This window comes from Chiloscyllium plagiosum, unplaced genomic scaffold (genome assembly GCF_037043375.1).
Source record: "Chiloscyllium plagiosum isolate Xiang-an unplaced genomic scaffold, Cpla_swu_hap1 HiC_scaffold_12, whole genome shotgun sequence".
In the NCBI taxonomy this organism is placed as follows: domain Eukaryota; kingdom Metazoa; phylum Chordata; class Chondrichthyes; order Orectolobiformes; family Hemiscylliidae; genus Chiloscyllium; species Chiloscyllium plagiosum.
Window position 1 is genome coordinate 20,833,962 of NW_028270150.1, and position 24,597 is coordinate 20,858,558.

At 42.7% G+C, this 24,597-nt stretch overlaps 1 protein-coding gene and 1 non-coding gene across 4 annotated transcripts in view; both read right to left on the bottom strand.

Moving 5' to 3' along the window:
• The window catches only part of LOC148148498 (uromodulin-like 1), a 120,317-nt gene that overhangs the window by 70,547 nt on the left and 25,173 nt on the right, over positions 1 to 24,597 (bottom strand). For all 3 annotated transcript variants that reach the window (XM_087992480.1, XM_087992479.1, XM_087992478.1), the window contains exons 6-11: positions 22,830 to 22,940; positions 20,841 to 21,095; positions 18,859 to 18,971; positions 8,012 to 8,231; positions 6,418 to 6,558; positions 3,340 to 3,474 (exon numbers count right to left, since the gene is read on the bottom strand). In XM_087992480.1, the coding sequence (XP_087848606.1) occupies positions 3,340 to 3,474; positions 6,418 to 6,558; positions 8,012 to 8,231; positions 18,859 to 18,971; positions 20,841 to 21,095; positions 22,830 to 22,940 (975 nt within the window). The remainder of the gene's footprint in view (positions 1 to 3,339; positions 3,475 to 6,417; positions 6,559 to 8,011; positions 8,232 to 18,858; positions 18,972 to 20,840; positions 21,096 to 22,829; positions 22,941 to 24,597) is intronic.
• On the bottom strand, positions 8,966 to 9,094 carry LOC122555609 (U6atac minor spliceosomal RNA). The gene has a single exon (XR_006313327.2). It is a non-coding gene; the product is annotated as a U6atac minor spliceosomal RNA (small nuclear RNA).

The window sequence follows — 24,597 nt, forward strand, 5'->3', positions numbered from 1 at the left end:
TCAGAAGAATGAGGGGGGATCTTATAGAAACATATAAAACTATGAAGGGAATAGATACAATAGAGGTAGAGAGGATGTTTCCACTGGCAGGTGAAGCTAGAACAAGAGGGCATAGACTCAAAATTAGGTGGAGCAGATTTAGGACTGAGTAGAGAAGGAATTTCTTCATGCAGAGAGTTGTGAATCTATGGAATTCCCTGCCCAGGGAAGTGGTTGAGGCTTCCTCAATAAATGTTTTTAAAGCTAAGACAGATGCTTTTTTGAAAAGTAAAAGAATTAACAGTTATAGAGAGAGGGCAGGTAAGTGGAGCTGAGGCCATGAAAAGATCAGCCATGATCTTATTGAATGGCGAAATAGGCTCGAAGGGCCTTGATGGATTCTCCTGCTCCTTTTTTTAATGCTCGTATGTTAACTTCAGCAGGAAGACCTCAGACATTGGTCTTTCTCTTTGCTTCAGGTTATGCCACTGGACAATATGACTTGATTTCTGAAGAAGGGCTTATGCCCGAAACGTCGATTCTCCTGTTCCCTGGATGCTGCCTGACCTGCTGCGCTTTTCCAGCAACACATTTCCAGCTCTGATCTCCAGCATCTGCAGACCTCACTTTCTCCCCTTGATTTCTGGCCAACCAAGCCACCTCTCATAGTCTTGCAGGCTTACTGGCTATTGAGAAGTTTTGATTGCCCCAAAACTCTGCCAGATTCCGTCCTGGAAGTTCAAAGTGAAGTCACATGGTGTGCAGGGTGTTCCAGCTGGGTGGATAAAGAACTGGCTGAACAACAGGAGACAGAGAGTAGTTGTTGAAGGGAGTTTCTCGAAATGGAGAAAGGTGACCAGTGGAGTTCCACAGGGATCAGTGTTGGGGCCACTGTTGTTTGTGATATACATAAATGATCTGGAAGAGGGCACTGTTGGTATGATCAGCAAGTTTGCAGATGGCACAAAGATTGGTGAAGTAGCAGAAAGCATAAGGTACTGTCAGAGAATACAGGAGAATATATAGACTGGAGAGTTGGGCGGAGAAGTGGCAGATAGAGTTCAATCCAGACAAATGTGAGGTGATGCATTTTGGAAAATCTAATTCTAGAGCAAATTATACAGTAAACGGAAGAGCCTTGGGAAAAGTTGATGAGCAGAGAGATCTGGGAGTGCAGGTCCATTGTACCCTGAAGATTGCAGCACAGGTGGATAGAGTGGTCAAGAAGGCATATAGTATGCTTGCCTTCATTGGACGGGGTATTGAATATAAGAACTGACAGGTCACGTTAAAATTGTAAATGACTTTGGTTTGACCGCATTTAGAATACTGTGTACGGTTCTGGTCGCCACATTACCAAAAGGATGTGGAGGCTTTGGAGAGGGTGCAGAGAAGGTTTACGAGGATGTTGCCTGGTATGGAAGGTGCTAGCTACAAAGAGAGGTTGAGTAGGTTAAGTTTGTTTTCTTTAGAAAAAAGGAGATTGAGGAGGGGGCCTGATTGAGGTTTACAAAATCATGAAGGGTATAGACAGGGTGGATAGTGATAAGCTTTTTCCCAGGGTGAAGGATTCAATAACGAGAGGTCGCGCTTTCAAGATGAGATGTGAAAAATTTAAGAGGGATACACGCGGCAAGTATTTGAAACAGACGGTGGTAGGTGCCTGGAACGCGTTGCCAGCAGAGGTGGTAGAGGCAGGCACAGTAGATTCATTTAAGGTGCATGTGGACAGATGCATGAGTAGGTGGGAAGCAGAGGGATACAGATGCTTAGGAATCGGGCGACAGGTTTAGACAGTGGATTTGGATTGGCTCAGGCTTGGAGGGTTGAAGGGCGTTTCCTGGGCTGTAAATTTTCTTTGTTCTTTGTTCTTTAAATCTACCCCTAGGAAATTTGTGTCACTTGGAAATTCCTCCATTTACACTGTAAAAGAATTTTCATTAAATTTGCACATGCATTAATCATCTACAAGGACCATACATTGAATAAATAGGGCAATATGGTTGACTGAAATTACACAGTGAAATAACATCTATATTATGGTAGCTCAGTGGTTAGCACTGCTGCCTCACAGCATCAGGGACCCCGGTTTGATTCCAGCCTGAGGTGACTGTGTGGAGTTTGCACATTCTCCCCGTGGAGAAAGTGATTCCTGATGAAGGGCTTACGCCTGAAATGTCACTTCTCCTGCTCCTCGGATGCTGCCTGACCTGCTGTGCTTTTCCAGCGCCACACTCTCGACCCCCACATTCTCCCTGCGTCTGCGTGGGTTTCCTCCGGCTGCTCTGGCTTCCTCCCACAATCCAAAGACTTGCAGGTTAGATGAATTGGCCATACAAAATTGACCATTGTGTTCAGGGATGTGTACGTTAGGTAAATATATGATAATAGGGTCAGGGAATGGGTCTGGATGGGTTACCCTTCAGAGAGTCGGTGTGGACGTGTTGAACCAAAGGGTCTGTACACACACGTGTGTGTGCTTTGGCTGTTATGGACCAGACCAAACCCCCTCAAAGTATTCAGAAAATAGTCCACACCCTAACTTTTTCTTATTTTAAAGTTAAGTGCCAGGCATTGAGTTCTGGATGCAATTCGATTGGTCAAACTACCAGATTGGAAGCAAAACACACTTTAATCATATACTATAGTTAAATACAACAATAGGAAGAAGAAATTGGAATAATTTAACTCTTTTGGAAAACTTAACAAAATAATTAGATTGTATAACTACTAAACAGTAACTGTTCCAAAATATTAACATCCCATAAACAAACCCTTGACAAAGGCAGATTCAGTAAAACAAATTGTCTCGCATGCAACTACAGCAGCAGAAAGAAAACTCTCGGTTTTTAGCCATAACTGAGAGAGGAGAAAACAGCCCCTGCATCCAGCTTCAAGACCCCAGTGGCTGCTACTGAAAAACTAAAACTAAAAAATCCTGGTTCTGTGGGAACTTGCCACACCCGTTCAGACTGCTTCTATTGTTCCAACTTTTTAAAAAAAGCACAAGGCCTCACAATCTGTTTACTTTATGGGCTTTCAATAGACAGCTTACACTTCTGTCTTAAAACCTCATTTCAAACAAGTACCAGGACAAAATACATTTCTTAAAGCCATATTATCATCACAGTGTGTGTGTGTTTTTTTGTGTGTGCATGCGCTCGTGTGTTATATGGATACGCACTTGTGCATTGTTGTATATTGTGCACTTTATGTGCATGTATGCATGTGGTATTGGTTGAAAATGATAAACACGCTGTCCTATGTGATAGTAAATATGATTCCCTAGATCTGTTGACAATAAAGGATCTGAACAGACAATAGGAATAAAGCAAAATAGAAACAATGCAGATATCGTACCACAGTGAGGTGTGTTTGAATATGGAAAGCCAGCTGAAAATCCTGGCCCACTGACATAGGTGATCATTGCAGAGGGAAAGACAGTAGATGATTGTCCCTGGGTGCTTGTAGGAGTTAGCACAGTCGTTGAGGCTTCTGTAAAAAGATACAATTGAGTAATTTCACAACTGATTTTTAAAACATTGATTTGGGGTGAGGCAAAGTTGGCATTTATTTGCCCTTCCTAGCTACCCTGAGAATTAGTATCTCATGAACTGCTGATGAACGCAGTTTGATGTAACTTGCTTCTGACAGCTGGTCTCCATTTTCAAGGGCCCACCTCTTACTCTAGGGGACCATCTTTGTGCCATTGAAAGACTTCAAAGTTTTAAATTTAATTTAGCAGTTTCCTATCCCCGACCTCACTCTCCCTAAGCCCCAGCTGATCCCCATCCTCTCCTGGACACAGGTTTCTAATCTAAAATCAAACCAGGCTTCAGCCACCTCTTTCAGTGATGACAATTCAGTCCAGTGTTTCCCTGGCTGGGATTCTGTTCAGGTCAAAGGGACTCTCACCCACCAGTCAGAGGAATTCCCATTGGTTCTGTGGGAACACCTATCAGAACAAGAGTCCTTTAGGCCACTGTCAGGTCCGCTTCCCCATGGCTGAGATCTCCAGCAGGAGGATATCCCAACAGCTGAGAGCTGATCAGAGCCTGGCAACTTCTCATGGAACCAAGATGCATTGGGAGTAGTTGCTGCTGGCAATAATCCACCCATCAGAGATCATTGTGGGATATCAGGCCAAAGCTAAGTGAAGGTGGGGTGGGAGTCATGGGAGAGGGAGGCAGGAAGAAGGTCAAAGACAAGGGCTGGCATTACATCTCTCCATGATACAGGGTACCTGATAGTGAAGGAACTCTTCCAGCACCACCATCCATCCATCCACTCACCCCCTTCATCCACTTGACACCTTTCACCCGCTTCACCCCCTCCACCCATCAGAGGCCACTGGCAAATCCAACAAGAGAAAGCCTCCACTTGAATCCTGAGCTCCACCAGATTGTAATGTGCTTGGGATAATGGGTGTCATTCAGCTCATTAATGAGCCCAGTTAATATGCTGTCAGTGATGTGCTTGGAATCCCATGTCAGTCCCTTCTGCCCTCTGACTAAATCTGGGGGAGATTTTGCAACTTGGCAGGAGCCTGTGCCCTGATTATTGGGTCAGCCACCATGTTTCTCATCACAACGGACTGCACCCCATTAACTCCAACTGTCCCTCAGTACTCAATGTTCTCATTGAGGACATTAGGATTAGTCTGTGAAAGTACTTTATTGAAGATGCCCAAATTTCAGGCTTGACCAACAGAATTCCAGCCGCAAAAGCTGCAAAAAGGCAGCATGGTGGTTAGCACTGCTGCCTCACAGCGTCAGGGACCTGGGTTTGATTTCAGCCTCAGGCAACTGTCTGTTTGGAGTTTGCACATTCTCCCATTGTCTGCGTGAGTTTCCTCTAGGTGCTCCAGTTTCCTCCCATAATCCAAAGACATGCAGGTTAGCTGAATTGGCAATGCTAAATTATCCATAGTGTTCAGCGGCTATGTCAGTGGCCTAAAGGACTCTTGATTCTGACAGGTGTTCCCCACAGAACCAATGGGAATTCATCTGACTGGTGGGTGAGGGTCCCTTTGGCCTGAACAGAATGGAATGTGTAGGTTAGGTGCATTAGTTAGAGGTGAATGTAGAGTAATAGGCTAGGGAAATGGTTGTGGGTTGATTACTCTTCAGAAGGTCAGTGTGGATTTGTTGGGCCAAATGGTCTGTTTCTGCACTGAAGGGATTATATGATTCTATGATGATTCAATGAAAATTACGTGAAACATTGTGAATAAAATTTAATTTCTAGGTGCTCGCCATGAATCCACCCACCAGATTTTCCAAATTTCTTTATAATGACTGGGAAAAAGAGCATGGAGGTGAGTCTCTCAGTGGATAACTCTTCACTCTGTATCCACTTGCCGATCCCTTGGAAAAGCAGCCAACATAATCAAAGACTCCTCCCACCCCAGTTATACTCTCGTCCACCGTCTTCCATCGGGCAGAAGATATAAAAGTTTGAAAACATGTGCCAGTAGATTTAAGAACAGCTTCTTCCCTGCTGTTATCAGAATTATGAATGGACCTCTTACGTTTTAGTTCTGAGAATCACATGACCCAAAACGTTAACTCTGATTTCACTCCACAGATACTGCCAGACCTGCTGAGCTTTTCCAGCAATTTCTGTCTTTGTTTCTGATTTACAGCATCCGCAGTTCTTTCGGTTTTTCTCATGCATTTTAGTGTTGATCTTTCTCTGCATCTTCTCTGTAGCTGTAACATTCTATTCTGCATTCTGTTCTATTATCCTGGTGTACTTATGATTTGTCTGTTTGACATGAAAAACAATATTTTTCACTGTGTCACAGTATATGTGACAAATCAAATCAAAGAGATAGCACATGTGAGATAGGCTGAAGGGCCTCTTTCTGTGATATATACTTCTATTAGTCTATGACGATGTCAGGAAAGAGGGTTGTCACATTGGTACCTTTTGCAACCTCCACAAACCTAAAGAGGCAAGCGATACAAAATTGCCTGCTTTTCTTGGGCATACTGGCAGGCTTCAATTGAAGGATTGCAGGGAACCTGCTGATTAATCTAAGTGTAGCTTGCACATTATTTTCTGAGTGATGCCTAAGATTCTTGTGCATCCCACAAGTGTCTCCAGCAGCAGCTGAGAAAGGGCACTGAGCAAGGGGAGCTGGAGCTGGAGAGTACCTGCAGATCCTCTCTGGACAAAGGGAGGGTTGTTATCGGGCATAAACCTCATAGAGAGACTGACAGACAGACAATGGATTCCTCATCCAAGATGCGAACCTATACCCTATTATTCTAGCTTAGTCTTAATTTCTCTCAATGTTTTTAAAGACCTGATGAAAGCGGAATAAAGAATCCTTGCTTCATGATCTTTGGGCCACCCATAAATGTCTCATTTTACATCCACAAAAGAAACCCTGCTTAAATTCTCAACTACTTGTTCCAGTAGATCAGGTCTTACCTTCACAGAATCTGCCAGGCCAAGTTGGGCTCACATCTGTGTAATGCTCACTGCAGATGCAGACGTACGAACCTTCCATGTTTTTACACATTGCGTGAGGTGAACAGTCGTTGTAAATAGGGGAGGTACATTCATCAACGTCTAAAGTGGGAAAACACTCAGAAATAATTAAATGGAATTCCCGCGGTTACAACTCCAATGAATTGTGTATCTAACGTAATTGGCAGCCACACGCGTGCACACCATTCACTGAAACCTCCTCATTAACTGAGTGTTCAATGCATTGGTACTCTTTAAATAGTCTTTAGAGACTGCTTTTGGGTGTTTTCTCCCTGTGTCTGTCTATCTACAAGAAGATGCTTATAATTAAGATATAAAACCTGTTCCTTGCATTGTGTGGATTAGCTGGACTGTCATCAGAACTCTCATTAAGGCATTGCTTCAGATTTAACTGAGCAAAGTTATTTCCAGGTTTCAAGTGTTTAAAATCAGGCATGCCAGGAATGGACAAGCCATTTCCTGAAAATATAGATTTTGTGTGATGAGCCCACCTTCAGCCTTATCAATGAAGTTTAAAAACATTAAGGAATATTTTTACTGGATCGCCAAATGCACAGTATTGGGATCTCTGAAAGAGATACAGTCACCCAAGACTGGAATTAAGCCCAGGCCCCTGGTGCTGTGAGGCAGCAGTGCTAACCACTGAGCTACCAGGCTGCTTTATCCAGCAAGGCACACACCCTAAGATCAATTTTTTTTAAATGCTGACAACTAACTACAATTTGAGTGGTAATCAGTGTCTTGCTTTAGTGAAAATTATTTCAGTGAAAATTTTTCGTTTAATATGGACATCGTTGGTAAGGTCAATATTTGGTGCCCACCCATAATTGCCTTTGAACTGAGTGGCTTGTCCATTTCAGAGGGCAGTTAAGCGTCAATCAAATTTCTCTTGAGGACCTGGAGTTCCTTGTAGGTTAGATCGAGTAAGGATGAAAGATTTCATTCATTAACTGACATGAGTGAACCATATGCGTTTTTACAACAACCAATGATAGCCACCATTACTGAGACTAACTTCATCATCCAGATTTATTTATCGAATTTAAATTCCACCAATTCGAATTCAGAAAGATAGACAGAGAAAGACATAACGAAAGGATAGAAAAAGGGATAGGGACGAGTCCAAAATGGTTCATCCTGAAATGTTAGAACATTGTGTTGTTGATGGCAAGATGCCAGGGGTGAGACAATGAAAATTGGAGAAACACAAGAGACCAGAGTTGGAGAGCTCAGGAATCTGGCAGAGTTGTGGGACTGAAAAAAATGAGTGAGATATTGAGGGGCCAGGCTATGGATGGATTGGTAAGCAAAGATGAACGTTTCAAAACTGTGGTATTGTCAGAATGGGAGCTGATGGGAGCCACTGAGCACAGGACTTGGGGAAATGGGATTGATAGTGCAATAGCACAAGCAGCAGAGTTTGGATGAGCTCAAGTTAATAAAGGTGGGTGAAGAGTCAAGAGAGCAACACGCAAATATTAACTAGATAGTTTTCCCACCTTTAAGAATAAAAGATCCCGAAGTAATCACTTACCTGAAATGGAGGTGCTGTTATGATCATACACAAAGATAGAGCTATTGTGAAGAGAGGAGATCAGAGCAGAGGATATATTCCACACAGTCAGTGTAACTCCTTGATCAATAACGATTGCAAAGTTTACCACAATGCTCCCATTGCTGAGAGATTTTATCCGGACCAGAATCTTCCCACTTTGGTATAATTGATGGATTGCTGTTGGGAGGGAGTTTTCGAGCTGAAAAACAAAGTGTTATAATCTCTTGTAAGTAGTAATTTCTACTTTGTGCTTGATTTTATTCATGTCAGTGTTAACTTCCCGTCTGAGTCAGCAATTTCACAGAAGAGTACCCTGTGTTTATGATACCACAAAAGTTTAATTCAGATTCCAACAAAAACAGCCACAGCTTACATTCATTTCACATCTCTAATAAAACAACCTATTCCAAGTGGCCATCACAGGAGTATTACAAAACATACTACAAAGCAAAGTCATATAAGGGGGCCAGGTCAGATATTGTTTGTGAGGTGGGAGTATGCTAGCTCATGATAGCCTTGGAAACGAGCCCAGAAGATGAAAGACTTGCATTGATACAGTAAATCCCTGTTTTCAGTTGCCTCATTTTATGTTATTCTACTTTCCATTAGTCAGTGAATTGGGTCCCTTTTCAGGTTCATGTTTAATTATCAGGAGTTTCATTTTAAAGTCTTTTCATGCCGAGTCTGATCAGGGACCACGTACAGTAAACCCGAATTGCAGCATTATGGAGCAGCCTCTATCAGTCCTCTGGGTTTCCTACTCTCTGCTGACTTTCTGGCTTGCAGCCTAGCTCTTGCAATCCCCTTCCTGTCTCTTGCTGCTCATCTCACAATAGGGGATTGGGAGACGGAAGCTGTGGGTGGGAAATGGAGGGAACAGGATAGTTGTCAAGAGAAAAGATCCACTGCAGTTAGAGGAATGGCAGTGAACTGGCCTAACCATGGTTAGATGCCACTAAGTAGATGTCAATGCCTTAACCATTTGTGTGTTGTGTAAGGCCACTAGGAACCTTTCCATCCTTAACAAGGGGAAGGCTAATCTTCTCTCCTTTCATACAACATGGCTTGAAATGGATAAAGGTGGATAAATCCCCAGGACCTGATCAGGTGTACCCTAGAACTCTGTGAGAAGCTAGAGAAGTGATTGCTGGGCCTCTTGCTGATATATTTGTATCATCGATAGACACAGATGAGGTGCTGGAAGACTGGAGGTTGGCTAATGTGATGCCACAGTTTAAGAAGGGCGGTAAAGACAAGCCAGGAACTAAAGACCGGTGAGCCTGACCCCAGTGGTGGGCAAGTTGTTGGAGGGAATCCTGAGGTACAGGATGTACATGTATTTGGAAAGGCAAGGACTTATTAGGGATAGTCAACATGGCTTAGTGCATGGGAAATCATGTCTCACAAACTTGATTGAGTTTTTTGAGGAAGTAACAAAGAGGATTGATGAGGACAGAGCGGTAGATGTGATCTATATGGACTACAGTAAGGCGCTCGACAAGATTCCCCATGGGAGACTGATTAGCAAGGTTAGATCTCACAGAATACAGGGATAACTAGCCATTTGAATACAGAACTGGCTCCAAGGTAGAAGACAGAGGGTGGTGGCGGAGGGTTGTGTTTCAGACTGAAAGTCTGTGACCAGTGGAGTGCCACAAGGTTTGGTGCTGGGTCCTCTACTTTGTCACTTACTTAAATGATTTGGATGCGTGCCTAAGAGGTGCAGTTAGTAAGTTTGCAGATGACACCAAAATTGGAGGTGTAGTGGACAGCGAAGAGGGTTACCTCAGATTACAACAGGATCTGGACCATATGAGCCAATGGGCTGAGAAGTGGCAGATGGAGTTTAATTCAGACAAATGCGAGGTGCTGCATTTTGGGAAAGCAAATCTTAGCGGAACTTATACACTTAATGGTAAGATCCTAGGGAGTGTTGCTGAACAAAGAGACCTTGAAGTGCAGGTTCATAGCAGGTTCATACTGGAGTCGCAGGTAGATAGGATAGTGAAGAAGGCACTTGGTATGTTTTCCTTTATCAGTCAGAGTATTGAGTACAGGAGTTGGGAGGTCATGTTGCGGCAGTACAGGACATTGGTTAGACCGTTGTTGAAATATTGCGTGCAATTCTGGTCTCCTTCCTATCGGAAAGATGTTGTGAATCTTGAAAGGGTTCAGAAAAGATTAACAAGGATGTTGCCAGGGTTGGAGGATTTGAGCTACAGGGAGATGCTGAACAGGCTGGGGCTGTTTTCAATGGAGTGTCAAAGGCTGAGGGGTGACCGTATAGAGGTTTACAAAATTATGAGGGGCATGGATAGGATAAGTAGACCTAGTCTTTTCCCTGGGGTGGGGGAGTTTAGAACTAGAGGGCATAGGTTTAGGGTGAGAAGGGAAAGATATAAAAGAGACTTAAGAGGCAACTTTTTCACACAGAGGGTGGTACGTGTATGGAATGAGCTGCCAGAGGATGTGATGGAGGCTAGTATAATTGCAACATTTAAGAGGCATTTGGATGAGTATATGAATAGGAAGGGTTTGGAGTGATATGGGTCGGGTGCTGGCAGGTGGGACTAGATTGGGTTGGGATATCTGGTCGGCATGGACGGGTTGGACTGATGGTTCTATTTCCATGCTGTACATCTCTATGACTCTATGAACTGGAAGGTGTGCAGCTAAGATTCAGGGTCAGGGATTTGTGATAATTGAGAGGTTCAGCAATGGCAAACAGGAGGAAAGGAAAACTTTAGCATCTCTCTATGTTTCTTTTATATTTTAAAATTTATTTTACATTATTTAATTTACCAACAGAGAAGTTTAGTAATGTAAAATACTTCAAATACCAAGTATGATGCTTTAATTTTGTATCTACTGAGAAAGATCAAACAGAACCTAACTACAGTTTCTACATTAGTTTTGATGGTAAAATCTGATTTGTTTCATGATTTGGAGATGCCAGTTTTGGAGCGGGTCACACATAGTTAAAAAATCAGGAAGGGACAACCACCTGATGAAGGAGCAGCGCTCCGAAAGCTACTGCTTCCAAATAAACCTGTTGGACTATAACCTAGTGTTTGATTTTGACTTGTGTCAAGGTGGGTAGCACAGTGGCACAGTGTTTAGCACTGCTGCCTCCCAGCACTAGAGACCTGGGTTCAATTCCTGCCTCAGGCAACTGTCTGTGTGGAATTTGCACATTCTCCCCGTGCCTGCATGGGTTTCCTCCGGGGGCTCCGGTTTCTTCCCACAGTTCAAAAATGCGCAGGTTAGATGAATTGGCCATGCTAAATTACCCATAGTGTTAGGTGAAGGGGTGAATGTGTCCGGGTGGGTTGCTCTTCGGAGGGTCATTGTGGACTTGCTGAGCCGAAGGGCCTGTTTCCACACTGTAAGTAATCTAATCCATTCTATAAATTGTTTCATTGAAAGCAACTGCAGCAAAGTGAAAATATTATATGCAGTGCTTTTCATGACCACTAGATGTCTCAAAGCAACTTCAGACCACTGAATCACTTTCTGAACTGGAGTCACTGTCATAGCAAGTGCGGGAACCAATTTGCACACATCAAACTCACATAAAGCAGCAATGAGGTAATGACCAGATAATCTGTTGTAGTTTTGTGATACTGACTTAGGGATAATTATTGGCCAGAACACCAGAGTGACTGCCACGGTCTTCTGAAACAGATTATTATACAACCACCCAGGGGAGCAGACAGGGCCTGAGTTTAATACTTCATTCGAAAAAGTGCAATGCTCCATCATTATCATAAGGGAGTGTCAGCATGTCTGGGTTAGGTGATGAGGGTACTAATAGAGGGAAAAGCACACTTGACCTCAATCTTACCAATCTATCTGCTGTCGGTACATCTACCCATGAAGGTACCGGTAAGAATGATCACCGCACAGTCTATGTGGAGACAAAGTCCCGCCTTCACATTGAGAATAGCCTCCACCATGTATGTGGCACTATCATTGTGCTAAATGGGAGAGATTTTGAACAGATACAGTAACTCAAGGCTGTGCATTCATGAAGTTGCTGTGGGTAATCAAAGGCAACAGAATTGTACTCTAGCATAATTTACAACCTCATGGCCCAGCATGTCGCCCTCTCAACCATTACCATCAAGCCAGGGGATCATGGAATCCCTACCGTGTGGAAGCAGGACATTCAGCCCATCGAGTCCACACTAACCCTCCAAAGAGCATCCCGCCCAGACCCATCCCCCCACCCTATCCCTGTAACACTGCATTTCCCATGGCTAACCCGTCGACCCTTCACATCCCTGGATACTATGAGGTAATTTAGCACAGCCAATCCACCTAATCTGTACATCTTTGGACTGTGAGAGGGAACTGCAGCACATGGTAGAAACCCACACAGACACGGGGAGAACATGCAAACTCCACACAGACAGTCGCCCGAGGCTGGAACTGAACACAGGAGGATGCAGTGCTAAACACTGAGCCACCATGTCACTCACCATGTCCCACAAGTGAAAAGAAAATCTACTTCAAGCCCTAGAGTGGGATTTGAATCCAGAACCTTGCAGTCCAGAAGCAGGTATGCTACCAACCAAACCACCACTTATTCATCTAGGGAGTAAAATATGACACTAAGATTGCAAACATATTCATTTGAGCTTGAACTGTTGCCGGTGAGTGGGATGGAGTCAATCAGTTGGTAATAAAGTTTGGAGAGTGTTTAAAAAAAGTTTAAAAAGGAAATGTCTTTGCCATATGTAGTAGAGGGACATTTCTGCTCAGCTGATGCTTTCATTTTATTCATTCATCACTGGCTAGACCAGAATTAATTGCCCATTTCTAACTACGCTTTAACTGAGTGGCTTTCCAGGACATTTCAGAGTCATGAACATTACTGTGGGCCTGGAGTCACATGTAGACCAGAGAAGGTAAGGACAGCAGATATTCCTTCCTTAAAGGACATTAGTGAGTCAAATAAATCAAGACTAGCTTTTAAACTCCAGATTTTCATTGAATACAACTTTCACATCTGCCATGGTGAGAGTTGAACTCTTGTTCCCAGATGTGTTTGGGAATCTGCTGGATTGCTAGTGTAGCGACATAATTGCTACATCAACACTGTCCCTAACTGGGCCTTGGATAAGCAGTCTGATCATTCAGCAACAGTGGAGGAATGAAGCGATGAGAGGGAGAGTTCAGTGTTATCAGTATATATGTGTGAAAACGAACACTGGACCTTCAGATGATCTCACCGATGAAACATCGATGTAAGGGTTAAAGATAGAACCTTGGGAGATGCCGGATATAATGATAGCGGAGTGAGAATGTAATCTACTGCAAGTGACACTCTGGTTGTAAATAGATGATTAAAAAAGCAAGCAGGAGAGTGCTGTCCCAGCAAAGTGTTACATTGAGGCATAGATTCCAGAATAGACTATCTTTAATATAGTCGCATAATATCACAACACCTGATGTTCCTATATTGAGGTACCCACTTTATCTACTGTATCTCTGAATCATTGAGTCCATGTAGTGTCTTCAATTGGTCAGTTACATGCATGTAAAGTGCAGTAATACAGTAAGCACAGAATCCAGACTGAATGCAAGTCTGCGATATTATAGAATTATAAACAATGCTAATAAACTTCAAGATATCTGACTCAACAAAAACCCAACATTTGTGGCATATGTTACATGAGCAAATGATGAGAAAATGACAAAGCACATAATAATGGCTGACATGGTAGCATCAGGTGGGCACTAAAGGCTAGTGATGATATTAATTCAACAGCAGCAAGCAGTTGTTAAAACTGAGTGAAAAGGTGACATCAGCCTGGCAGTTGTGTAAGATTTCCTTCCATACGTAATCCATCAATACGTCTGAGCTCAGAGATAAAGTTACAACTACAACCAAAACCAGAATACAACTATAATTAAAAGCTATACAACCTTCAGTGAAGCGTTCTGTCTCCTTCTTTAAGAAGAAACAAAAAAAGCACAAAAGGCTACAACAACTGACACGATGTTTTTCAAAAGACAGTGTAAAAGATGACAAAGGAATAGCTTCAATGTAAGAAGATATTTCTGTAATGAAATATTCAGCTTAAGACCCCAGAAATGTGTTTTCTCTATTTAAAAGCCTTATCTGTGCCTAAATGTGGTCGATTCCACCATTTTATTTTCCCAAAATGGCACAAGAATGTAAAAAAGGTGTATGATATTATTGCTGCTTACTTTTAGGTACAAATGTTAAGAAACAGGCATAAGCCTGTGATTTTTAAGGGGCAATAACATTTAATAAAAAGAAAAAAGAAAAGGAGCTAAGAACCAGTTAAACCAGTTGAAAAAGGAAAATCACTACAGTCCAACATCAATTCTAGCACAGTAACTTTTAAAGTGCACAGAAAGAGCACGCAAAAAAGGTGGAAAATAAAAATCTATCAACAGACTGGCAATCCATTAATTGAATATCAGAACTCAATCACTTAAAGAATCAATATTTACTTTGTGAATCAGCTGATAAGTGATAAGAAAAAGATTACATTCAAAGAAAGACAGTCAAGTCTCTTCTGACTTTGGACACAGAAAGGATAAGAATAAAATCCTCTGGTAGTTCTGATGATGGTCACAAAGATCTTGGCAAGCATCTTCAGATTTTTACAGATAAATTTAAACTTCAATTAAATTTCAGGATACTCAGGCTTCAGTTTATTCCGTACTGGACGAAATGATCAATCAACTCACAGGCAAAGGTACTGCACATGATTCCACTGAAATTTAAGTTAGCTAACAGCCTTATTGGTCATTGCCTTATTAGCAACCATCAAATCCTTCAGAAAAGCACTTCTCGTCAAATCCAAAGAATATACCACTAATGCACTATTGGACAAAGGAAATTTCCAAAATTCCCTCCAAAGTTCAGAGGCAGTTGAACAAATACATGCGATTGACAAATGATAGATATCCACCCATGATGACACACAGAGAATCACAAGTGAAGTTACATCAGCAGGTCATGTACATTATAAGTCTGGTCAGATCATTTGTTCATCAAGGGATCATCTGAATATATAGAGAGACAATATATCTATCTGCATCCAACAAAAAAGGGGAAAGTGGGAGATGTTATGTTGTGGCATAAAATCCAGACCAGACCTAAAGACAGTAACATGACATCACATTGCATGTATTTCAAGTATCAAAATATCCATCTCATCTTCAGTCACTCTGTCTGTGTCATGGAATCAGTGCACTAATATCAGTCAGACAGATATATGCTGTAATCACATAGCAATCACAAACACTAACCATGTTTGTTAGTGAGTCTGGGATATTGTTACATTAATATTAGTATTGTCAATAAACTTCAAGATATCTGAAGCAGCAAGAACCTTGAACCTGCTTAATTGACACCACACCCACAAACATCCATTCCCTTCACCACCGACACTCGATTGTAGCAGTGTACTAGATGTATGGTGGAAATTCATAGTACACAGAACATAGAACAGTACAGCACAAAACAAGCCCTTCAGCCCACGATGTTGTGCTGACCACTGATCCTCATGTATGCACCCTCAAATTTATGTGACCATATGCATGTCCAGTGGTCTCTTAAATGTCCCCAATGACCTTGCTTCCACAATTGCTGCTGGCAATGCATTCCATGCTCTCACAACTCTCTGTGTAAAGATCCCGCCTCTGACATCCCCTCTATACTTTCCTCCAACCACCTTAAAACTATGACCCCTCGTGTTAGTCATTTCTGCCCTGGGAAATAGTCTCTGGTTATCGACTCTATCTATGCTTCTCATTATCTTGTATACCTCAGTTAGGTCCCCTCTCCTCCTCCTTTTCTCCAATGGAAAACGTCCGAGCTCAGCCAACCTCTCTTCATAAGAAAAGCCCTCCAGTCCAGGCAGCATCCTGGTAAACCTCCTCTGAACCCTCTCCAAAGCATCCACATCTTTCCTATAATAGGGCGACCAGAACTGGACGCAGTATTTCAAGTGCAGTCTAACCAAAGTTTTATAGAGCTGCAACAAGATCTCACGACTCTTAAACTCAATCCCCCTGTTAATGAAAGCCAAAACACCATGGGCGGCACGATGGCACAGTGGTTAGCACTGCAGCCTCACAGCGCCAGAGACTCGGGTTCAATTCCCGCCTCAGGCGACTGATTGTGTGGAGTTTGCACATTCTCCCGTGACTGCGTGGGTTTCCTCCAGGTGCTCCGGTTTCCTCCCACAATCCAAAAATGTGTAGGTTAGGTGAATTGGCCATGCTAAATTGGCCATGCTTAATAGTGTTAGGTGAAGGGGTAAATGTAGGAGAATGGGTCTGGGTAGGTTACGCTTCGGCGGGTCGGTGTGGACTTGTTGGGCCGAAGGGCCTGTTTCCACACTGTAGGTAATCTAATCTAATCTAATTCTAATTCAAACCATATGCTTTCTTAACAACCCTGTCCACTTGGGTGGCCATTTTAAGGGATCTATGTACCTGCACACCAAGATCCCTCTGTTCCTCCACACTGCCAAGAATCCTATCCTTAATCTTGTACTCAGCTTTCAAATTCGACCTTCCAAAATGCATCACCTCGCATTTATCCAGGTTGAACTCCATCAAAGATCTTCAAATAGGTCCTTCAAAGCTCGCGACAACTGCCCTCTAGAGCAACAGATACATGCGAACAGCGCCAACTGAAAGTCCCTCTCCAAGACATTCAGTGTCGTGACTGGGAACTATATTCCTATTTTTTAGTGTTGCTGGGTCAGAATCTCAGAACTCACTCCCGACCAGCATTGTGGGTTTACCTACAGCACCTGGACTGTAGCAGTTCAAGAAGGCAGCTCCCCACTATGTTTTGATGGGATGGCAAATAAACATTGACCCAGCCAGTTATGAGCACATCCCACATACATGAATTAGAGGAAAGGTTGGGTCACAAGAAGCAGGAGGATATCATAACCATGGTGAGATCTCAGTGGAACCTGAAGGGAAATAAGAGAAAAATTGGAGAATAGTAAAAATTCACATTTAGGACGGCAGAAGATCTTAAATGGAAATTTCACCATGTGGACTGGTGGAAGCAGCATGGGCAGCTGATTGGATGGATTTGATCTTATTGCCAAAGGAGCTCTTCACAGGTATTAATGTGGGTGAAAGTGAAGGGGAGAGCAGATAGGGTTTTCTGAAGGTTCATAAAGAATAGAAGCTGGCACTCAGCTTTGAAATGAGCAGTTTTAGCAAATGATTGCAAGACCTGATGGCGGTCCAGTCAGATCTAGCTGCGTGCAGTTAAACCAACTGCCTGCCATCTCCTTTCCAGCCTGTCACTCCAGTTAGTCATGTAACAGACCTGGTAATGTGTAGGACAGCATCAGAAACCAACACTAAACCCTGCAGAAAATTTGCAAAAGTTGAGCTGATTCCCCAAGACTACTCTATCTGATACACGTGTCAAGACATAAAAAGGAATGAATGATAAATACTGCCCTGCTAAAACACAGGAGAAACTCAACAGGTCTGGCAGCATCTGTGAAGAGAAACAGAGTTAGCATTTCAAGTGACTCTCCTTCACAGCTGCCTTGCTGGTGTGTTGATCACACCAGAAAAGTAGATTACCGCTTGTTAGACAGAGCCACACAAAGTGTGGGGCCATACCTCAGTGGTAGCAGACTCAACTTTAAGTTCTCAAATATTCTCAGACCATCAGTAGATCATTGATAAAATTGAAAAGCTGGTTCAAAAGCAGGTCAACACGGAGCCAATCATATTAGTGAATGCAGAATCCATTTCACATTTCGGGTTAAACATGTGAGGTCTCATGGTTAATCCATGAGGCATGTTAGCATTTTATTTCAAGATTTTACTTTATTCAAATCCAAAGTTTCAAACTATCGCTGTGAGTAGGGTTGCTGGCTCAGGTTGCTGGAGGCTTCATCACATGACCTACTATTTCCAGTTTCCCATCCAATCATGATTTGGAGGTGCCGCTGTTGGACTGGGGTGGACAAAGTTAAAAATCACACAACACCAGGTTATAGTCCAACAGGTTTACTTGGAAGCACTAGCTTTTGGAGCGCCTCTCCTTCTGATGAAGCAGCGCTCCAAAAGCTAGTGCTTCCAAATAAACCTGTTGGACTATAACCTGGTGTCCTGTGATTTTCAACCCTATCCAATCAAATATCTTTCATATATGATATCAATAGTCTACAGAAAGTGGAAAAGAAAATGAATGTTCTTAAGATATTTCTCTCAGATTATTTGTAAAGATATCCAAGATATTAACCTTTCATTCCTACGGACTCGCCTGGATGATGGAAAGTAAAATAATAACATCTGAACTGCTGCTCTGTGTAGTAATAGTACAATACAGAATTACCATATTACATTGTAACCACTAGACCACCATACAGCATGGTCCTTCATTGAACCATAGTGTACTCAGACTCACCTCACAAAGGACATTCCCAGCCAGAAGGAAAAAAAATAGATCCCAGATAATAAGATCTGACAGTGAGTTATCTCACTCACAAACAAAAGAACAAATTACTGGAAAAGCTCAGCAGGTCTGGCAGCAAGTGCGAAGAGAAATCAGAGTTAACATTTCGGGTCTGGTGACCCAAGTTGTGAGGAAGGATCACTTGACCTGAAACATTAACTCGATTTCTCTTCACAGATGCTGCCAGACCTACTGAGCTTTTCCAGCAACTTGTGTTTTTGTTTCTGATTTACAGCATCCGCAGGTCTTTCGGTTTTAATTATCTCACTCCATAGTTCTGAACACACCTTTCCTACCATGTGTTCAAGCTACAGTTGTATCTTGTGTCAGGCACCCTTACCTCGCGGTACCAAAGTTTTGCAAACAGCTTAAATTCGCTGCTAGTGGAGTTGCTGAGACTCTCTGTGAAGTTATAATTCTTGATCCTCGCCTGTCCATCCAATAGTAATGCAGCTGAAAGACATTGAGAAATACTATTTAGGGAAAATGGTGTAACAATTACCCCTGTGGTTAAATACTGCTTAATGCCTCCTAGATAACCCATCATTCTACCTGGCATTGTAAGAGGCTGTGCTGCTTCAGTCTGGACTAGGGTGCATTGTGTTGCATTCATGCCAGCTGGAGGTTGAACGGGACTTACAGTAAGCAGTTAGTTTTTGCTTTGAACAAATCAGGGATTTGTTCAGGGATCTCATAGGAACCAGTACAATTCGAACAGGACTAAACCAGGTAAACAAAGGGACTCCAGAAACAAAAGTCACAAGTTAAGGATGCTGGTGGGCCACTTAGGACTGTGATGAGAAGAAATTTCTTCAACCCGAGAGTGGTGAACTTCTGGAATTGTCTGCCACAGAAAGCAGTTGAAGCCAAAACTTTGGATGTTTTCACAAAGGAGTCAGATGTAGTTCTAAGGGGTATAGGAATCAAAGACTATGGTGAGAAAATGCAAGCAGGGGATTGAACTACATGGTCAGCCACAATCACATCGAGTGGAGGAGCAGGCTCAAAGGGCTGAATGGCCAATTCCTTCTCCTATTTTCTATGTTGCTATATTCCCAGAGCCTAATGAACAGGACTTGCTGAATCATTACTGAAGCTGCAGTATCGTCCAGTTGTAAAATCAGAATGATTTCTCCAGCAAAATGCAACAAGTGGAGGATAGAGGTAAAATCACTCCTAGTCACCGACAGCATTGTCGTTTTCTGCAAAGATACATCAATATGATTGATGATATTAGTGTAGCTAGTGCTGACTCTAACTGATACACTGTAATTCAATCTGGGAAATTGATAAATGGAGTATCTGTTGGGAGTGAAGCTAGTCTGACATGGTTATATTCCATTGCCAATTATTACTTGAATGGTAAAAAGGTGCAGCATGCTGTTGTGCAGAGGGACTTTAGTGTCCTTGTGCATGAATCACAGAGGGTTGGCCTGCAAGTACAACAGGTAATTAGGAAGGCAAATGGAATTTTGCCCTTCATTGCTGAAGGGATCGAGTTTAAAAACAGGGAGGTTATGTTGCAGCTGCACAGGGTGCTGGTGAGTCCACACCTGGAGTACTGTGTGCAGTTTTGGTCTCCTTACTAGAGAAAGGATGTACTGGCACTGGAGGGGGTGCAGAGGAGGTTCACTAGGTTGATTCCAGAGTTGAGGGGGTTGGCTTATGGGGAGAGACTGAGTAGACTGGGATTATATTCATTGGAATTTAGAAGAATGAGGGGAGATCTTACAGAAACATGGTAAATTATGAAGGGAATAGATAAGATAGAGGTAGAGAGGATAGGTGAAACTAGGACAAGAGGGCATAGCCTCAAAATTAGAGGGTGCAGATTTAGATCTGAATTGAGAAGGAACTTCTTCACCCAGAGGGTTGTGTATCTATGAAAGTCCCTGCCCAGTGAAGTGGTTGAGACTTTCTTAATGATTGTTTTTAAAGCTAAGATAGATAATGCTTTGAACAGTAAAGGAATTAAGGGTTGTGGTGAGAGGGTGAGTAAGTGGAGCTGAGGCCATGATCTTGTTGAATGGTGGAGCAGGCTCGAAGGGCCAGATGGCCAACTCCTGCTCCTAGTTCTTCTGTTTTTTTTTGTTCTTATGTTTAATGGAACCAGAGATGGATTCCTTGGATGTGGTACAAGAGGGCCATTTGACTCTCAAAACCTTACACAAACAAGAGTCAATATTTCCAAGATAACTGAAGGAATTTTAAAAAGAAACCTGGCACAGGAATGTCCAATTCCAATCAGAATTGTTTTTGTGACAAACTGAGGAGGTCATTCTGGTGAGTGAGTGTGAAAATGTCCAAGGGCTAAGCCATTACCTGTTTTCACCTTCAGTTGCTTGCTGAAGCTGTCTTCACAGGATCGCCAGTGGATTTTCACTGTGTAGATAACCCCGGGTTCCAATCCGGTGACCGTCCAATCCACTTCCTCAGTCTCTATTTCATTCACAACATCAGTTTCCCTCAGCACCTGCACAGTAACCATTTGCCTTTTGCTGGTAACTGTTGTCCAAAGGATCTGGAAGCTATTGCTGGTGAGTTTGGCAATTGCCAGGTTTGTAACTGGAGAGGGAGCTGTTGAAAATGAGTTAGGTTAGCAACTTTTGATTGTGTGGTGACCTCACTCACCTTTAGCATGTAGTATAATAGCATACGGATATATATTAACCGCAAGAGGTTGCGATTTGCAGGTAATAAGATATTAAAGTCAACTGTTTTCAGAGGTGGCGGCGTTGGACTGGGGTGGACAAAGTTAAAAATCACACAACACCACGTTATAGTCCAACAGATTTAGTTGGAAGCACTAGCTCTCGGAGCACCACTCCTTCTTCAGAGGAAGCGGTGCTCAGAAAGCGAGTTCTTCTCAATAAATCTGTGGGACTATAACCTGGTGTTGTGTGATTTTAACTTTGTTTACAGAGTGCAATTATTAAACACTTGGAGAAAAAAGTTACTTATCTGATCCAGTCAGCATAGGCATCTCAAAAAAATAAATGTAACATGGTGTGTTGAAGAAGTAACAAAAAATAGCCACAATAACAGACAAATGTGGCTTCTGTGGGTTTTCAGAACACCAATAATTTGCATTTATCAGCAACCTCAATATGGTAAGAAGACCATCAATACTTCATGGGAAAGTAGAGGGTGACCCACTTATCCATGGTCCGGCTACCGTGGTTTCACTTACCCACGGTTTACCGTGGCCAGGACATATAAAAGGGAACATTCCAGAACCAGGGACCAGGAGGCTGCCCGGAAGGTATATTTCCCAGGCTTTCAGGCTTCCACGGTAGGTCTTGGAACATATCCCCCATGGGTACGGTGGGGGGGAGGAGCTACTGCATTCAGAAACAGTTGACACCAAGCCATGTATGCAGGTATGAGGGATGATGGCCAAACTTGGTTTTAAGGAGCAGCTTAAAGGCAGAGGGAGGTAGGGAGATTTGTGAAAGGAATTTCAGAACTGAGGACTTTGGTAGTTTGAAGTGATGGCCACACATGGTGGATTGATACAGAGGGTGGCACAGTGGCTCAGTGGTTAGCGCTGTTGCCTCACAACACCAGAGACCTGGGTTGGATTCCAGCCTCGGGTGACTGTCTGTGTGAAGTTTGCATATTCTCCCCGTGTCTGCGCGGGTTTCCTCCAGTTTCTTCCCACAATCCAAAAACGTGCAGGTGAGGTAAATTGGCCATGGTAAATCACTCATAGTGTTCAGGAATGTGTGGGTTAATGGTATTAGTTAGAGGTAAATGTAGAGTGGTAGGGGAATGGGTCTTCTGAGCTACTCTTCAAGAGTCGGTGAGAACTTGTTGGGCCAAAGGAACCTGTTTCCACACTGTAGGGATTCTATGATTCTATGATCAGGATGTACAAGAGGCCAGATTTGGAAGAACACAGATTTTCTCTTTCATCACATGATAATTCAGTCGTTTAACAAAGGACAGCTCCGAATGTTGGAATATACTGCTACTGGGAAAACTCCAAAACAGAATTATCGAGTGTTACAGCACAGAAGAAGGCCATTTGGCCCATGATGTCTGTACTGGCTCTTTTAGTGACACTGGTTGATGAGTATGCAAATTAGTTCTGTTTAAATCCCAAATACCTACACATGCCCAAAAAAACTGGTGGAAAGGGCACAAACAAACAAAAACAAAAATTGCTGGAGAAACTCAGCAGGTCTGGCAGCATCTGCAAAGAGAAAACAGTTAACATTTTGGGTCTTTCTTCAATTCTGCTGAGTTTCTCCCGCAATTTCTGTCCTTGTTTCAGATCTTCAGCATTTGAATCAAGTAAAGAATACATACAGCATAATTTCCTTTCAAGTGATGAGTTGCTTTCCAGTTCAGTGCTTGTTGAAATGACTTTGCTCAGCTGTCCTGAGTTTGATTTAGGAATTGAAGCAGTAGAGGTCACTTCTGTTGGAAAAAAAACAATGATAGTTGTCAAAAAGATCATTTAAAATTTACGGTGAACAGATCCAGCAGAAGACAGGGTGGTGGTGGAGGGTTGCTTTTCAGGCTGGAGGCCTGTGACTCCTGGTGTGGCATAAGGATCGGTGCTGGGTCCACTGCTTTTTGTCATTTATGTAAATGATTTGGATGTGAAGATAGGAGGTACAGTTAGTAAGTTTGCAGATGACACCAACATTGGAGGTGCAGTGGACAATGAAGAAGGTTACCTTAGAATACAACGAGATCTTGATCAGATAGGCCATTGGACCAGGGAGTGGCAGATGGATTTTAATTCAGATAAATGTGAGGTGCTAAATTTTGGAAAGGCAAATCCAGACGGGACTTATACACTTACAGCTAAGTTCCTGGGAGTGTTGCTGAATAAATAGACCTTAGAGTGCAGGTTCATAGTTCCTTGAAAGTGGAGATAGGATAGTGAAGAAGACATTTGGTATTCTTGACTTTATTGGTCAGAGCCTTGTGTATAGGAGTTGGGAGGTCATGTTGTGGCTGTACAAGACATTAGTTAGGCCACTTTTGGAATACGGTGTGCAATTCTGGTCTCCCTCCTATCAGAAGGATGTTGAAAGGGTTCAGAAAAGATTTACAAGAATATTGCCAGGGTTGGAGGGCTTAAGCTATGGGGAGAGACTGAATAGGTTGAGGCTATTTTGCCTGAAGTCTTGGAGGTTGAGGGGTTTCCTTATAGAGGTTTATAACAACATGAAGGACATGGTTAGGGAAAATAGACAAAATCTTTTCCCAAGGGTGGGGGACTCCAAAACTAGAGGGCATAGATTTAAGGTGAGAGGAGAAAGATTTAAAAGGGACCTAAGGGGTGACATTTTCACGCAGAGGGAGGTGCGTGTATGGAATGAGCTACCAAAGGAAGAGGTGGAGGTTGGTACAATTACAATAATTAAAAGGCATCTAGACGAGTATATGAATAGGAAGGGTTTAGAGGGTTATGGGTCAAATGCTGGCAAATGGGACTAGATTAATTTAGAATATCTGGTCAGCATGGAGCAGTTGGACTGAAGGTAAAAACAAGCACTACAGATGCTGGAAACCAGAGTCTAGATTAGAGTGGTGCTGGAAAAGCTCAGCAGGTCAGGCAGCATCTGTGAAGAGAAATCAGAGTTAACATTTTGGGTCTGGTGACCCTTTGCCTCACAGATGCTGACAGACCTGCTGAGCTTTTCCAGCAATTCCTGTTTCTGTCACTGGTTGGAAACTGCTTTGTGACATTCTGAAATCATGAAAAAGCCAGATAAATGCAAGGCATCCTTCCTCGCCCATGCTGAACTGCCGAACACCTTTACATTCCATCACGAAGAATGTTTATTTCCCTATCCAGTGCCAGTCTCATGCCTCAGTACATCTCCTGGTGACATTCCAAACTAGCTCTTGTTAGCTCTCAGTCTAATTATTCCAAAAGACTTTTGATTGGCCTTTCCCTTTGCTTTCTCCATAAACTTAAATTGATCCAGAACTTTCACAACCAAAAGCTAAATCAACTTCATCTACCCATAGCCTGAATCATACCAATGCAAGTCTACCCATCACCCCTTGCACTCACTGAGCAACATTCGCACTAGATCTGGAAACACCACAGTTTTAA